Source organism: Lissotriton vulgaris, chromosome 6 (assembly GCF_964263255.1).
Source record: "Lissotriton vulgaris chromosome 6, aLisVul1.2, whole genome shotgun sequence".
Classification (NCBI taxonomy): domain Eukaryota; kingdom Metazoa; phylum Chordata; class Amphibia; order Caudata; family Salamandridae; genus Lissotriton; species Lissotriton vulgaris.
Window position 1 is genome coordinate 14,331,213 of NC_141694.1, and position 16,359 is coordinate 14,347,571.

At 43.4% G+C, this 16,359-nt stretch overlaps 1 protein-coding gene across 1 annotated transcript in view; it reads left to right on the plus strand.

Moving 5' to 3' along the window:
* LOC147706703 (solute carrier family 22 member 7-like) overlaps positions 1–16,359 on the plus strand; it is a 225,690-nt gene that overhangs the window by 123,570 nt on the left and 85,761 nt on the right. Inside the window, exon 2 of the mRNA XM_086925332.1 lies at positions 6,217–6,320. Within this exon, the coding sequence (XP_086781458.1) occupies positions 6,217–6,320 (104 nt within the window). The remainder of the gene's footprint in view (positions 1–6,216; positions 6,321–16,359) is intronic.

Consider the following 16,359-nt stretch of genomic DNA (forward strand, 5'->3'; position numbering starts at 1 on the left):
GCAGGTCCCAGTGAGGGGGACGGGGGCGCCCATGCAGAGGGGTCGGGGGGCCCCCCCGGCTCTCATAGAATCTTCAAAGTTGAGGAGAGAAGGCATGGGGCGTGCGCTCGTCCCGGGCAAAAGACCGCTTTTCGATGTGGACCCTCTTTTTAAGCAAAGAGCGTTGGGGTGCCGCTGGAAGCCTCCACCTGGAAGGAGGTGGGGGAGGCTCGTTCGCGCCGCCTCCCCCTTCCAGCGTCCATGCGCCGTTCCTCGGCTCCACCGCTTCGGTATTGGCCGTGCCAGCTATTGAAGATGGGGGGGGGGGTCGGTGGCTGAGGCAAGACATCCCCCCCTTGACATGTGGCGGAACTACCTGCAACTGTCCAGGCGTTGCCGTGTCGCTGGACTACCTGTCACTCTCAGGCGTTGACATGTGGCGGGACTACCTGTAATTTTCAGGCGTGGTCATGTGGCGGGACCACCTGCAACTCTCAGGGTTGTCCGACCTCGTCTTGGCTCCGGTCCTCGTCGATGGCCAGATCAGGCAAGAGAGGGGGTGGGGGGTGGTCGGTGGCTGAGGCAAGGCAGCTCCCCCCCCCCCTGTAGCCTGCAGGGCAGCAGAAGAGGGGAAAGGGAGAAACCTCCACGATTCCTCGGGCCGTCCACCCTACAGCCTCCCCTTCCGACTGCGGCCAGCCGAGCCCTGTACGCATCGAGGCCTCGCCTTCCGGATGGGCGTAACCGCGGACCTGTTGCACTTCGGGAGCTTCCGGAATGGGGGTAGGTACCTATTGGTTTGTTCCTATTTCATGTAACCGTTATTTGGGCGTGGTGGGCAATGAGGCAGACATGTTTTGGGGCAGGAATAGGCAACGGAACCTAGCTACCTCGTGGCTGCCTTGGTGTCAAGCTTGTCTTCCCTCGCCATTTTTATGTTTCTTATTGCGGGTTATTTCTAACGTTTCTTATTTTATTTTTAGCGAAGTTGATAACTCATCAGTGGCCTACTGATTTCGCTCAACTCTTTTTCTTGTATTTTGATGCCATAACCTATTATAAGCTATAGCGACTAGTCCACACTTAATGAACATGTCCTTATTAGGTGTGCCCTCCAGTGGAGCTGGATGGTTCATCTCTAATAAGCGGTCCGGGCTAAACAGGCTACCAATCAGTGGGGAGAAAATAGGCATGACGGATTACAACGGGGACAAAAGTCTGCACTACCTATCTTATCACGGCGGGCAAAGACTAGACATAATATTTCTATTCTCCGTTGTTTGCAGGCGGTGAATACCTCAAAAGAACCAATACCGAACAATCAATGTTCGGTCAATCAAACAATCAGTGGGGAGAATAAGTGGGTGCGAAAAGGTTTGCGTTACCCACTCTTTCTCTACCTGCAAAGAGAGACCTTGTTCTTCCCTGTTTGCAGACAAAGAATCTCCAGACAATAATCCACGAACGACAGTTCGGGAAACAGTGGGGGAGGAAGATAGACACGACGGATTACAATGGGGACAAAAGTCTGCATTACCTATCCTTCACTGTTTGCAAAGAGAGAGCCTGTTGTTTCTCCGTTTGCAGACGGCGAATCTCCAGAGGGTTCAACAAAGCGTAATACTAGTATTATCCAAATCAAACAATCATTTCACAATTTGTCGCATTTACGCGACCTTACCCGGACCGGACCGTGTGGGCAGTTCTTCGCCTTCCTCCTTCCAGCGCCCGATCGTTCTCTTACTCCATGATTTTACCGCAGCAGTCCTGTGGGATTCCAGTCAGGACAGTGGGTCACTCGAGAGAGGTCCGTTCAGAATCGGTGAAGTTCATTCAATCGGCAGCCGGACGAGGGCCCTCTCAAGGCAGGTATACTCCGATCATTTAGATGTTCACCTCATCGTCTGGATCTCTCTTACTGGACCTTATGTCACTGATGGACCCCGCGTTGGGACGCCAATTGTAAAACACGAGCCTGCATTGCTATCGATGCCCAGGCTGCTGGCGCAAGTCGCCTCTTAGTTCCCATTCTGAATAGTTACCAAATAAAGAGACGGGCGCTGGGAGCAGGAATCACAAGAACAGAGTTTATTACTCATGAGGAGAGCCTGTCATTTCAGACACGAAACAAGATGTCATCGGGAGGTGCTCTAACAAGTGAGCTGAAAGATCGTCTTTTATACTTTACAGAACACTTAGCATTACAATCACAACATTGTGAAACACGGAAAAGACATCCTCATGATCCTCGTGTCAATCCTACCCCACATATGTTCACAATAGGGACCCTTGACCCGCTGATAAGAGGGGAGGGCAATCACGCAGCTGAATGTTCTGTCAACTGTTTAGGATGTGTGCGCCTGATCATAGCCCAGGGGGTGGGGTGGCCAGGATCAATAGTGGGTCCTTTGAAGAGGAGTGATTCCATACAATAAGCAGTAAACAGTATCTCCTGGCTTAGGCGATGACCTCAGACACGTGTGGACAGTCAATCGTGGAGGGAGGGTTTACTAACAGAGGGGTTATTCATGCAAGGAAAGGAGGTGCTGGTCAGGCGCGGCCGTGACTCCCAAGGACAGGGTCTTGCAGAAGAAGAAGGTTTATGACTTGCCCGTGTGAGGGAGAAGGGAGGGGGAGCCAGGGTGTGCACAGGGACAGAGTCGCACAGAGAGAGAGGTCTTATGACTCATGCGTGAGGGAGCGGGGGCTATCAGGTGCAGCTGGGGAGGGCTATGTCAGCTAAGGCGAAGGATGCCTCTTCAAGAGGGAATGGGGGGTTTTGCGTGGGTCAAGCAGGAGGGTTGCCTTTCAGGGCAGGGTCGCGCAGAGGGAGAGGGTTTCATAGTCTATGCATGTGAGAGGGGGGGGGGGGTTCAGATACGCGCAGAAGGGAAGCCGGTGATTCTAATGAGCGGGCAAAAAAAAGGGCCAGGGTGCCTAGAATGGCTGTCATGTACATATGGGTACGGGCTCTTACTGGCAGAGTGATGCGGTCAATAATTTACGGTATTCATGGTGCTCACAGGGAGAGGAGTGGGAAAAAGGGAAATGAACGCTGTTTATGTACATCAATTTCTTCAATTTCCACAGGAGAGGGTTTATTCCTTCTATATGTCACAACCAATATTCCTCGCACCCTATAGATTGTTGAATTTCAGGCCCCAACTAAATGTCACACAGGGTGAATAATAAATGTTATGTAGAATGTGCCAAGTCGAATGTATAACAAAGGAGGGAGGGAGAGGGAAAGTGGATTCGATCTCCCCTGACAGATTATGTAAACAAAATGGAATCCACTCTGGCAGTGGTAGTGGTCCCTGCAATGGTGGGGAGCACACAGTGTTGTTTTGAATACCCCTCACACACCAACAGGCCCCTTGGTGTCATGCTTCATCATTGGGGTCTTCGCACCCCTCTATGGGATGCGGCGTGCTGCGACTCACGACTACGTAGGAGCACTTGAAGTGTACTATGTGTTGGTGTGTGGAGGGTGATTGAATGTGAGTGGTGAGGTTGTGAAATGTGATAGTTAAAAGATACCTGGCTCATAGGATGAAAAATAAAATGTATTAAGCCCTCGGCTGGTATCGGTAAAAGGGGTGCAGAGTGAGGTTGCTACTGTGTATTAAGGTACATCAACCTCAGAAAGTGCATCAACATGTTTTGGAGTGTAAAAACTCCTTCTTCAGGACGAGGATATGCACAACTATCCTCACCTTACTCACATGTGGTGTAGGTGTAAAAGTGAACTCTACAAAAAAATATTTAAAATTAACTATAGGTGTAATGTTCCTAATAGTGTTTCAGTATAGTAGTCTGTTGCGCCCAATTGGCGTTAAAAGAACAAGACTTATAAGCTAAGGCTAGATGTTATAACGTCGGAGCAGCATTGAGGGGAAGGCAGCCTACAGGGTCTTGCAGAAACCGTTGCCGCATTGAGCTGGAAGACAACCCCCAATACCACGCAAAGGCTCATGAGGCCATCTAGGATGTGTGATGGCCCGACACTTATTTCTTCATACATCAATGGAATGGTTAACTGTATGAGATCTATCCCCACGGATGCCCCGACACTAGCATGCGAAAAAGTGCCCATACTAATGTTTGCAGATGACACATTGATCATTTGAAGATGCCGAGTGGCCTCCAGAGAGCCTTAACAATTTTTGAGCAGTTCTGCTCGAGGCGTGGCTTGGAGGTTAATGTGTCAAAAACGAAATAGATGGCCTTTATCCTGTATAGGGCCTTCAAGGGGGATATTAAAATGAACAATATCCTGCTAAAGCAAGTGAAGGAGTTTACATACCCAGTGGTAAACATCCAGGAGGGATTAAATTGGGCCCGCCAGGTTGACATAGCATCCCTTAAACACGGCAACTGGCGGGGGTGTTGCACTAGGAATACAATACCTCATTTTCTAAGACAATCAGCCCTGCAATCGAGATCTACAACATGAAAGTAATTAGCTCAACCCTATACAGGGCAGAGCTTTGGGGGCACGAGAACTTATCTAAGCTCACACTTTCCAAAAATAGGTTCTTTAGGAAAATTACCAATTTACTACAGAGCAGACACAGCTAAGCTACGTCCCCTTTTGTACCGGCATAGACTCTGGACTACTCCAGAGCTTTCAGTATATGCGACTGATTTCCTAGACATAATAAGGGCAGACACATCACATCATATAAAATGTCTGAGGGAGCTTAGAGCTATTCTATCAGGTATCGGCATGATTATGTTGTGGGTGGACACAACAAATTCTACTTTTCCCCCAAGAAAGATTTTGAAAGCTAACTATTGGGATATGGTACAGAACAATACACTGAGAATGTATGAGTCTTCCTCTCTAACAGAGTTATTCTGAATTGTAAACCTACCCCAGGCTGGAACAATACTTGGATTTTATTACAAAGCCCCGTGAGTGAAAACTATATTTCCAGTTTAGGGTGGGTACATTGCCACTAAACGTTTTTACCATTAGATGGGGTAAACTTAGTGTTGATTTGTGTCCTGTATGCCAGATTAGTAAAGAAACAGTGGTCCATTTACTGTTTGTCTGTACTGGATACAATGCCCCACGCCTTGTCTGGCTGACACCAATTTGTAAACTCCTAGGAACAAGAAGGTCAAGCGAAGCTGAGAGAGTCCTAAGAATTGATACAACAGTGGTGATTGTCATAGCAATGGCAAAATACTTGGGGTGGGCTTGGGCAATAAGATCACGCTTCCTTGATTAAGCATCAGACCAAAAAGGATAGGGGCATATATATTATCAAGAACAGGCGATAAAATTATCACCGCTTTATCGGCAGGAAACTGCCCCTAAAGCGGCGATAATAGGCTTGATAATATGCCCTTGTGAATTCCCATAGCAGCCCAGGTTCTGGTGTTAACCTGGGCTTCTATGGTAATTCACAAGGGCATATTATCAAGCCCATTATCGCCGCTTTAGCTGAAGTTTCCTGCCGATAAAGCGGCAATAATTTTGCCGCCTGTTCTTGATAATATGCCCCATAGTGTTTTGCTGTAGTGGATAATATGGGGAATCAACTGCCTTTTCTATATCAACTATCCCTTGTAATTTGCAACTCACAATATTTTGCAATAACAAAGTATTTTATTATAATCATTTTAGTGTATTTCTACAATGTATACAGTGTTTTTATGGTGATCCTATTTACCTACCTATTCGGCGTGTATCATATTTTATCTGATGTTTTATGTAATTGTTTTAGATGTATTTTGCATGTGCTTTTATGACTTTATACGTTGACTAAAGCTTTTTGGAACTGGAACTAGATAATTATTCCATTTGGAGTTGGTCTGATAACCATGCATTATTTTATGGGACTAGGAAAGTCACAGTGTCCTCTTGGGCCCAGTTGAAACCCAGAAGAGCACCGCAGGAAGGTAGTGGGCAGATTCATGGCTAACACCAGTCGTATTTGAGTATAAATCCTACAGAGCTCTTTGTAAAAGTATTAACATGCGGCATGTGGACTAGGTCTGTTCTTCACTGTGTGTTAATGTGTGGGACATGTACCGGTCTCTTTAGAGATAACCGATCCTAGCGAACGAGTATAGGTAGGTGAACGTGCCTGTTTTAACGCATGAATGCTTGTTGGGAAGGGGCTCTACCAATGCAGAGGCTTTAAAGGGCATGTGGAACTAACCAGCACAGCATGAACAATCCCTGACTGATATCAGCAAATAACTGGTCCCACCTCTCTCTTTCAGTGGGACCTTGTATGCAAGCAGAAAAGCCTCAAACAAGCCTCATCCACCTTCTTCTTCATCGGGGTCACAGTGGGAGCCATTTTGTTTGGTTATTTGTCAGACAGGTACAGTGTGCATTTGTTGTTTCATCATTTGTTTATGTTCCTTCCCATGCTGAGGGTAGGTGTTGTACATGGATGAGTCCAATCGTGAAGGCTCTCTGGTCTCCTTCTTCTGCCATGTCTCAGAAGATCTAAGGATGGAAGCTGAGTCAACAAAAGTTCAGGAGATGGTGGTGTGGTGGCTTGTGTCAGTGTAAGCCCTGATAATTCAATCAGGGGGCAGTTATTAAATGCAGCCTACTCACACATTACTATCTGACCATGAGTGAGTGGGTGATGTCCCAGCACGCGAGCTAACTTGATCGATCAACTGAATTGATAAGTCTGGATGAACCTCATTCTCTTTCATCTAAGGCCCACACACAGGCACATTCTTTAGCAGTTCGCAATTTGAGGTCAGGTTTGAGTAAGTTATGAAATGGCCAAGTAATATAGACTAATTATTGCAATCACATAGAATGAAGAGTCACTTAGGTTTCAGAATAGATCACACCACATCACAAGATACATTCATACAAACTACACAGTTCTAATTCTTTATGTGCCTTTATTTTAAACATACTTTTGTCTGTTACAATAGCAATGTTTTAAGCTGGAATTATATGCAAGTAGTAGTATAGATGGGACTCCGGACAGACAGCACCACCTCTTGAAAATGGCACACAATAAAAACCATGAGGGTACAGACACATTTCATGCGTTGACTGCATCCACTTAACATGTGATTTATTTCTTTATTAGAGGTAAAATGTGGCACTTTTATAATATTTAATATCCACTTTTATTAGAATGTTTCATGTTAGTAGATAAACAGAGAAAAAGGGGGCGTACAGTGCCCACTTTAAGGTACCTTCCAACACATATTTCTTTTATATCTTCTAAACTCCTAGAAAAAGTTACTTGTTTCTAGCCAGACCCACAACACAATACAAAACAATGCTAGTTCAGCACATTGGCAACTAGGGAGTAGCTACCATTAGAGCAGCAAGTGCAGCGGCACTGGCCCCAAAGGTGTGATTGGACCATTGCAGCCAGTTGATTGCATTTTTATTACCCATTTGGGATCAGGGCCACCATTTCCTTGCTCCATTTGGGCCAGTGGCACCCTTGCTACTTCACTGTGTGGTAAACCAGGCACACATGGTTGATTTGTGATATTTGCAGTACCTGGTACAAGTCGATGCTCATAGAAAGAGGGTTCAATTTTCCAATTTTGAAAATATGTTTACCCCTGAATGTCTCCTGCATTAGATGCATGCATGGCTCATTGGACTGCCAGTCTTCAAGGACAGATCGGGTACTGTGAATGGGTGATAAATGTCCTAACTATCCAGACATAGAAGGACTGAGGTAGGCATATTTTAAATCAGCAGAAACTATACGATAGCAGTGTGGGTCATTCGATGTCGCACTAGTGTATTGTATTATTATTGTATGTCCTGCCTCTGCTCAACCTTTCGTGACCCCACTGCTTAGAAGACACAGACAATGCAACACCAAACAAGACAAATGAGAATGAGCGTACAGAGTTTCATAAATATCAGTCAATTTAGAGCATTAGAAAAAGTTCCATAAGAAAAAGAAAAATGCTGTATCAAAATGTGTTCATAAAAAAAGTTCAAATAAATTCCTCTGAAGTCTTGAACGTATGTTCAGACCCACCTTTATTGAAGATTTTTGATCAAAGATAATTGTACATTGGCCCAGCCAACGTGTTTCGGCCCTTAGGACTTCATCAGGGCTGTGAGATTAAAAACATACATAAAATAATATGTTCCATATCAAACAATCATTCATTTACAATTTATCTAGATACGCAATACTTTTACATATTACATCAACCTTCAAGCGTTAGAAAACAAACTACACACGACTCCCTACCTATATAAATTTTTCTTAAAACAATAGTTTTTCTATACACTCATGCTATGATTACACGTTTCTAGAGATTTAATGTCTATCATGACACGTTCATTATCTGTACACCGACCTTGTAGTTACCCAGTGCTGTTCACAGTACTTTTTACTTAGCATGGGATGTTATAAAATGGGCTCTCACTTGGATGAATCATTAATCCTGTATCGCTCATAGTGTATGATGTCATCAAAGATCCAGCATCCAGAAAAGTTCAGAAATGGGTGTTGGGTGGTTTAGTACCCCCTATTTCATCTACAATTACATAATGCAGGGGTTTCGATCAGGACCAATAGGTTTTCTAAAGACAGGGCCCAATTTCCATTTCCCAAATAAATTCGCTTCACGCTGGGTTAGTGTATTTCCAAAAACTAAACCAAACTAACCAAACTTCAAATTTGCTCTTTCATTTCTAATTATACTAAATTGGTGATGCAATCTTTATATAGTTGATTTGGCAAATTATTACACTGGAATGATTCACCCCTAATAAGGACAGACTCATTTGTATATTTGTCATGTTTATCTAAATAATGTGAAATAATGCTCTTGGCAAAAACATACAGAATGTATCATAGATCATCACAAGGCAAACAACGTCGGAAGAGAAAATGACAAATTCATATTAATGACAATGCACAGAGGAGTGGATAGGCGAGAGACAAAAGGCAAAATATATTTGCAAATTTTTATGCAAATTCAGGTTTCAGCCTATACTAACCCAAATGGGAACAAGAAATCTACTCTCTGGCCCTGAGAGCAGAAGGACCCCTCAAGGAGACTTGAAGAGGCAAAGACTAGGGACCATATGTATCAACATGCTGATTTGCGATTCTCAAATTGTGATGTTTTTAAAATCGCTATTTGAGAATTGCAAATTGGGATGTATATAAAAAAATCGCAATTTTTTAGAGATGTCTTAATATTTCTTGATTGCGATTAGCAAATTGCGCATCACAATTAAGGAATCCTTTCCCATTGATTTCTATGGGCCAGGAGGCCCCTAGGAATGAATGGGAAGTTATTCTCAATTTGCGATTCGCAATTTGAGAATCGCAAATTGAGAATAATTCCAAGGGTGCAAGGGTGTCACAAGGACACCCTGATGCACCCCTGAAATTTACATGTGTGCGCATATGGCGCACATACGTGCCCTATGGCATACAAATGCCAAAAAGTGCATATGTGTAAGAAATCGCAAATCGCAAACTACCACCAACTTCAAGCACAACTTGGGTGCTTCATACATAGCATTTTAGGAATCGCAATTTGCGATTCCTTAAATGCTGACGCAAAATTAAGGAATTTTGCAATTCGATTTTAATCATACATTGCATTTTCCGATTCTTTAGTCTCAAACGCTGCTTTTTTGCAATTCGCAACGTTTGCGACTCAAAAAACAGATGATACATATGCCCCTAGGTCAGGAATCAGTACACAGAACAGCAAAAACTACAACAGTGACAATCTACCAACAATCTCCAGACAGACTCCTAAGTCCCTCACACTAGGCACAAACATTATACCCCAAAATCCAAAATGTCCAACCCAGACGTTACAAACTAAATGTTTTCTCAACATTTGATTGGTTAAGGAAGGGGGTGTATAGTCACACCATCCTTGGCATATCCATCTTACTAAATAGTTTATTGTTTATGTGGTCAAACGATATAAACTTCCACTCAAGAATTACAATTTTCCAGCTTTCGTCATTCTTCTCTTCCTCTTTTCCGGCAAAAGTTGCTACTTCTAATATCTTTCTCGCTGAGCGCCTCTTTGCAGAGGAAGCTTCCTTTATCTGCCGCATTATTCTTTCATACTGGTTTTGGTCGGCACTTAGGACTTGAAGGACAGAACAATATTCGATCACCTTTTTCATGATCGGTATTCATCATTTAACACTATTACATGTCAGTGGCTCCATAACCCCATATTTACAATGCAGAATTTGCGAACCATGCCTCTAAACAGAACAAAACACAGGGGCCGATTCACAGGACTAACTTAAGACAAAATCCTAAACTTACTACTTTTGGTATTCACAAAAGTTAGGATTTTGTCTTAAGTTTGTCTTAAGACAAACTTAAGACAGACTTAAGAGAGATTTAAGACAAGATACTAACTTAAGTCTGTCTTAAGACAAACTAAGGACAAAATCCTAACTTCTGTGAATACCAAAAGTAGTAAGTTTAGGATTTTGTCTTAAGTTAGTTCTGTGAATCTGGCCCACAGACATTAATATTCACTTATAATATTTTTCTTTACGCACCATCCCAGTGCTGCATGAATCCCTACGCAACCCATGTTAGTTATTACCCTTTCCTAGCAGATGTTAATAAAGTGCACACAAGCAGCATTAGTCCTTTTTATTTCCATTAGTTAAAAAGCATTTTGCAGCCTACTATCATTAGTTTAGTATGTGCTTGCGCAGTTGCATTTTCCCTTGTGTTAGGCCTTTCCCACATCCTTTTCACTGCACACGGTTAGTAGATGTTACTGAGGGTTCAATCCGAGCAGGTTTTATTTTCACGAAAACCCTGCTCCATCACAGCAATCGGTCTTAAGCTGAGTGACCACAGCAAGAACAAGGTGGTGAAAGGAGTGCCTGAATCAATCTCACCCACAAACAATCGCTCAGGCGGTATTCCAGGCCATTATTTTTTGCTCATAGTGCCCTCTAGACAGAGACCCACCTTATACAAATCAGTCTTGGTCTGGCTCCAATAGGAAGAGTCCAGTCAGAGCTGCCAGGCCAGGTACCACCCAGATGGAAACACAAGCAACTCCAGACGTTGAGTCCTTCGGCACAGTGACACACACACACACACAAATGCCCACTCTTGCTCTCAGAAATCATTGACCTCTCCAATCACATGGTGACTGTGGGCCCGATTCACAGAACTAACTTAAGACAAAATCCTAAACTTACTACTTTTGGTATTCACAGAAGTTAGGATTTTGTCTTAAGTTTGTCTTAAGACAGACTTAAGACAGACTTAAGTTAGGATTTTGTCTTAACACGGTCTTAAGTCTGTCTTAAGACAAACTTAAGACAAAATCCTAACTTCTGTGAATACCAAAAGTAGTAAGTTTAGGATTTTCTCTTAAGTTAGTTCTGTGAATCGGGCCTGTATCTTTGCCTTTGACCCTGTACAGAACTCTGCTGCTTGACTAGCTTTGCACTAGACAAAACTCTGCGCACATACATGCATAGCTCCACATGCACACTCACCCGTGTCTGCTCCCGGCCACCCCTACAGATCAACACTCTCCTTCCCCTCCACCGGCTCCGGTTACAATATAGTGGCTCGCAGTTGCAGACACTCACCCTCTGATCCAGGACTCTACCCTCATCTGCACATGAACAGCTGTGCAGGACTTTCTAGCAGCTGCTATTTCTGCCTGATGCCCGTCCCAGTGCTCCGATCCCAAAGCCAACACGGCTCTCCTGTGTACATGTACCAATAACATACATGTGCAACAAACTGCCCTTCACAGGAGGGGCTCGTGTGCAGTACAGTGAGCCTGATGGCAGCCAGCGGGCTGAAAAATTAACTGTGCCTGAGTTGAACATCATGTACTCATGCACGCCCAGAAGAGTGCCATACCTGGATATGATGTAAACCATCATAGTGTACCTCAGACCCTACAAATCGAATGGAAACAGCGCTGAACGAAGCCCAGCAGAAATCAAACAGGCTGCTGAAGGAAAGTCTTTGTTTGTATACTGGAACACGCACCACCCACCAGCAGTAGAGAATCCACAGTACATCATGCTGTGTTGTACTAGCTCTACTGTTGCCGGTGTTGTGTGTTTCCTGCATGGCCCATTGTCATTTTTCCTATGTTAGACTAACTATGCACATTGTAGGCTGCTTTTATTTTGCACATGTTACTGCCTAGAAAGCTTGTCTTTGTGCCACATTGTATATTCACACAGAACCTGCACATGTTTTCGTATTTTGTTCCTTTCCTGGGATTTGGTCTGAACACACTAGACAAGGTCAAAAAACGAAACCCTTTGTTATTCGCTTTGGTCAGACACTAGCACTTATACATTGCAAGAACATGCAGCTGCTGTTTGTGATCACACATGTCTGGTCATATAACTGAGGACAGGAGTCCTGAAAATCACACTGAGCGAAGGTCCTAAAGCAAGAGTGCTGCATCAGTTGAGATGTAGAACCTCAACGTATATGTGCTATGGTGCGTGGTCCACCATTAATCCCAGAGAACTATGATATATAATCACTTAGCTTCAGTAGAAGAGGGGGTTTAGGCTAATCTGTTTTATAACAAGACAGGGCTTTTTATGGTATGTGGTTTGTTGACCATGCTAATGATGTTTTTGCTATCCATTTTTAATCTAATTATGGCACTTATATTGCATCTTAGAGCACAATATTTCAAATAAATATGCTCTCGTCTCTTGTTTATCTTATTGTGGACAAATACAAGAGAGGGAGCTAAAGGGTATGTCCTGTTACCATGATCCTTCAGAGGGTCGAGTGTGTTGTGTTCTGGGGTGCCAATTCACGTGTGTCTCTAAAAAGGTTAGGGTGGCAAGTGAGCCATTATAGCTAGTTGGACTCAGGCTCATAGATACTGAGGTAGTCTAGCGACACAGTCCCTAAATGCCAATGTTCTATGATCCCAGGCATAGTTCTGTTCCTGAGCAGAATCCCTGCAACATGGCACCACCAACATTTGGTCAGGTACTTATTTACGTGAACCCAGAGTAGTGCTTGTGCTCGTCTTCTTTACCTTCGCTCCTTTTATTCGAGACGTCTGTGGTGTTAGGGGTTAATCCTCCTCAGTTTTAAGGGATCACCTTGTTCTGTTGGTTTTTTAAGCTTGAATATTAAAAGGTTACAACCCTGTTTGTGTTCAACTTTGATTCCATTTTTAATTACTTATGGCACATCCTAGTGCTATTGCGGCCAAGTGCCGACCGGCGCTCTATGCACTTAAAACACAACCGTGAGCCCCTAAAGCAGGAGCTTGTGTAATCTTTATAATAGAGGCAGACGCTGCCTTCTGATTTGTTTTTTTTATTCATGGGTCACATTTCCAGCTGTGGACACTAACACTAACACTTTTCATGAATACACTGTTCCACAGGCACCTGCTGCATACAGAATTTGTGCACTTGCTGAAATTCCTGTTCCAGTCTGGGAACCACAGACTTGGTTTAACAGCACCCTTCCCCATGAGCCTGGGTCAGTTCAAATGGGTCCTCTCAGTAATGAGGGGGCTACTTGGCGGAAATTAGCTGGATATATGCCATATCCAGATTTAGGCAATTTAAATCTCATGCAAACCCGCGGTTTGTACAATGTTCTTGTCGTCTTATACCGACGTCTGATACACTTTATTATTGTGTACATTATTAGCTGGTCCAGCTAGACTTGCCCTGCAAGCACAAGCCCAGTAGCCTGTAACACCTGTTATTAGTCCTGTAATTGTTCACTCAGTTATAGGCAAACGTCCTACTAATTGTAAGGAAATTCCATTTTAGATTCCCTAAAAAATAGATCAACTTGAAGCTGTGTTTCCCCTTATGGGACCACAAGACTAGCACAGAATTGTAAGTATGTGCTTACCCACTTGGGATGATTCCCACTCTTGAAGACTGTAACACCTGGGGGACTATTTTTGCCACAGTCCATACTCTCTGTCGTTTCACTCCCTCGATGGCCGTTCTATCAAACGTCCTCAAACAGATACAGAATGAACATGGCGCAAGTCCTGCCTTAGGTTTGGGGATGAAATTAATGGGTAATTTTCTCATAGTCTCTGAAATAATTCTTTCTAATGTTAAAGATGAGGCAGCATCTCTGACTATATGCCAGTGACTTACATTGGTGGTGGTTGCCGACCGTGAGTTGCCTATAATTATTGCTAATGTGTATACTTCGCCAGGGAGCAACATTTTGGGAGCCAGACCTTCAGTACCACCACTTGGCAAGCCTAGCACTGACAAGCATGTCAGACCAGCCCTTGAGTGCTAAAAAACCTGGGGATAAATATAAGTAACAACAATAAGGTAAACTTTGTGGAGGATCTCGATTCCCGGAGTCCTCTGAGAGATGATACAACTTTCGTGATCACACTAAAATCAAGACTCCAGAGAGGTATCAGGTTCTTGATACATGCTCTCATTGTTCCTTTCGGGAATCGTCTAACCAGCAGTACAAAGAGGAGGGTGATCTGAATGCAGACAAGAAGAGTACATGAAACCAAAGAGTGGGACACTGCACTCGTCTGAAGTGAAGATAAAAGAGGAGGACAAGACTACTACATTTAAACCTCCATTTCAGAAAAAGAAAGTAGCAGCTTTGACTGCTAAATATGCCACAGAAGGTGAGAACCCTTCTCCTGAAAAGCAGTTGGGCGGTGACTCTCCTCAACAGCGCAGCAGAAGTCATCATATTGTGCCGGAATTTCCAGGAGTTTCTGACAAAAAAACAACTGATACCTTTGTTACAGTTGAAATCAGGGATATATGCTTAGCCCCTCCAGACAGATTATGTCACTTGAATATTCAAATTGAAGGTGACTTTTAAAGTCTCCTCACCTTGCCCCTGACAAAGTCAAACAAGCGTATCTGTCGGAATGGGCTATAAGAACAGCCCGGGAGTTTTTGTGGCACGAATTGTGTCAATTCTTCATGACATTGACCCTGACCCTCTGTCCTATGTAGATAATATCTACTTGACACACAATGAATTAAATTCCCACTTGGCTTAAGTAGATTGTGTAATATTGGGATTTGTTGTACTTGGATTCAAGTTCAACTTTATAAAAATCCAATATAGCTTTTTTAAGTGTCCTTTTCCTAGGATAAGAACTTACACGCGAGGGAACAAGTGTTGCCCTGCACTATTTGGAAAAATAGACTCAATTGCAACCGCTAAACACATTAAAAAGATTGCACACCCTGCTAGGAATTTTTAATTTTGGCTGGACATACATACCGGAATATGCATCAAACCTTTTTATGCATTAATAAGCCATGATTTTTCCACTTTATGTTAGGCATCAGATCACACAGATACACTCAGATCTTTACAATCGGATTTGCTTGAAACATTCCACTTAAAGACTTGTGGCAATACCACAAACCTGGTCAACCTGAATGTAACTGGTTGCAATTGGATTTACATACATCACTTTTAATGAAGGTGAAACAGTGGCTCTTGCAAATCAATGTTATTTATATTCCGGAGCAGAAATGTGTTTTGGTTCCACTGAGAATATTGCAGATGGCCATCCTTGAAGAACTGCAGCTTGCTCAAGGGAAACACATCATTGTTGTTACTCCCATGCTCCAAACACTAAGACCCTACATCCCAGATGGATACAATGGGCTACATCCTTGACAGCTGCTGTTGTGGGCTTTGTCTTTGACCCTTCCTTGCAAACACAAGAACTTCTTCAGTATTAACATGTTTATCCTTTGCCATCCACTGTTCTGCCTCTTGATCAGTATAAATATATTGTTTACACCAACGGTTCAGTTCAACATGCCATACGTTCTAAGCAGCAATATTCAGCCGCATGCGCAATCGTTAATGGTATTATGTTACATGACGTTTTCTACCCTCAAACAACTCTCACACAGTCTCTATGCTTCTTGCGCTTGAACATACAGATCCTGAATTTCCCATGCTCATTACATGTGATTCGGATTACTGTGTAAGTCCTTTAATGACAATTTACATTATGGGCAACACAATGGATTCAAGGATTCAAAGGATAGCACAATCAATCATAAACTGCTTTGGGTTAAAGTGCCACAAACTCATACATTGAGTCATCATCCTGTGGGAGGAAACGTTGTAGGGAATTCTCTGGCTGATGAAGCAGCCAAATCTGATGTGGCCACAGTTATAGCAGTAGCAGTTACACACTCTAAACATGTATCATTAACTATATCTTGGCTGCCGTGAATGCACTTAAAAATGGCACCCCTTTACCAAAGGGTTTTCCTTATAAATACTCTTATCATTTAAAAAAACAGAATGTTCCTTTTCTAACGTTTCCAGCGGTTGGCAATTGCTTGATTTCCAACTGAGACCACAGACACGCTTTAGTTGTAGCTGCACATGAAGGTGTTGTTTCCGC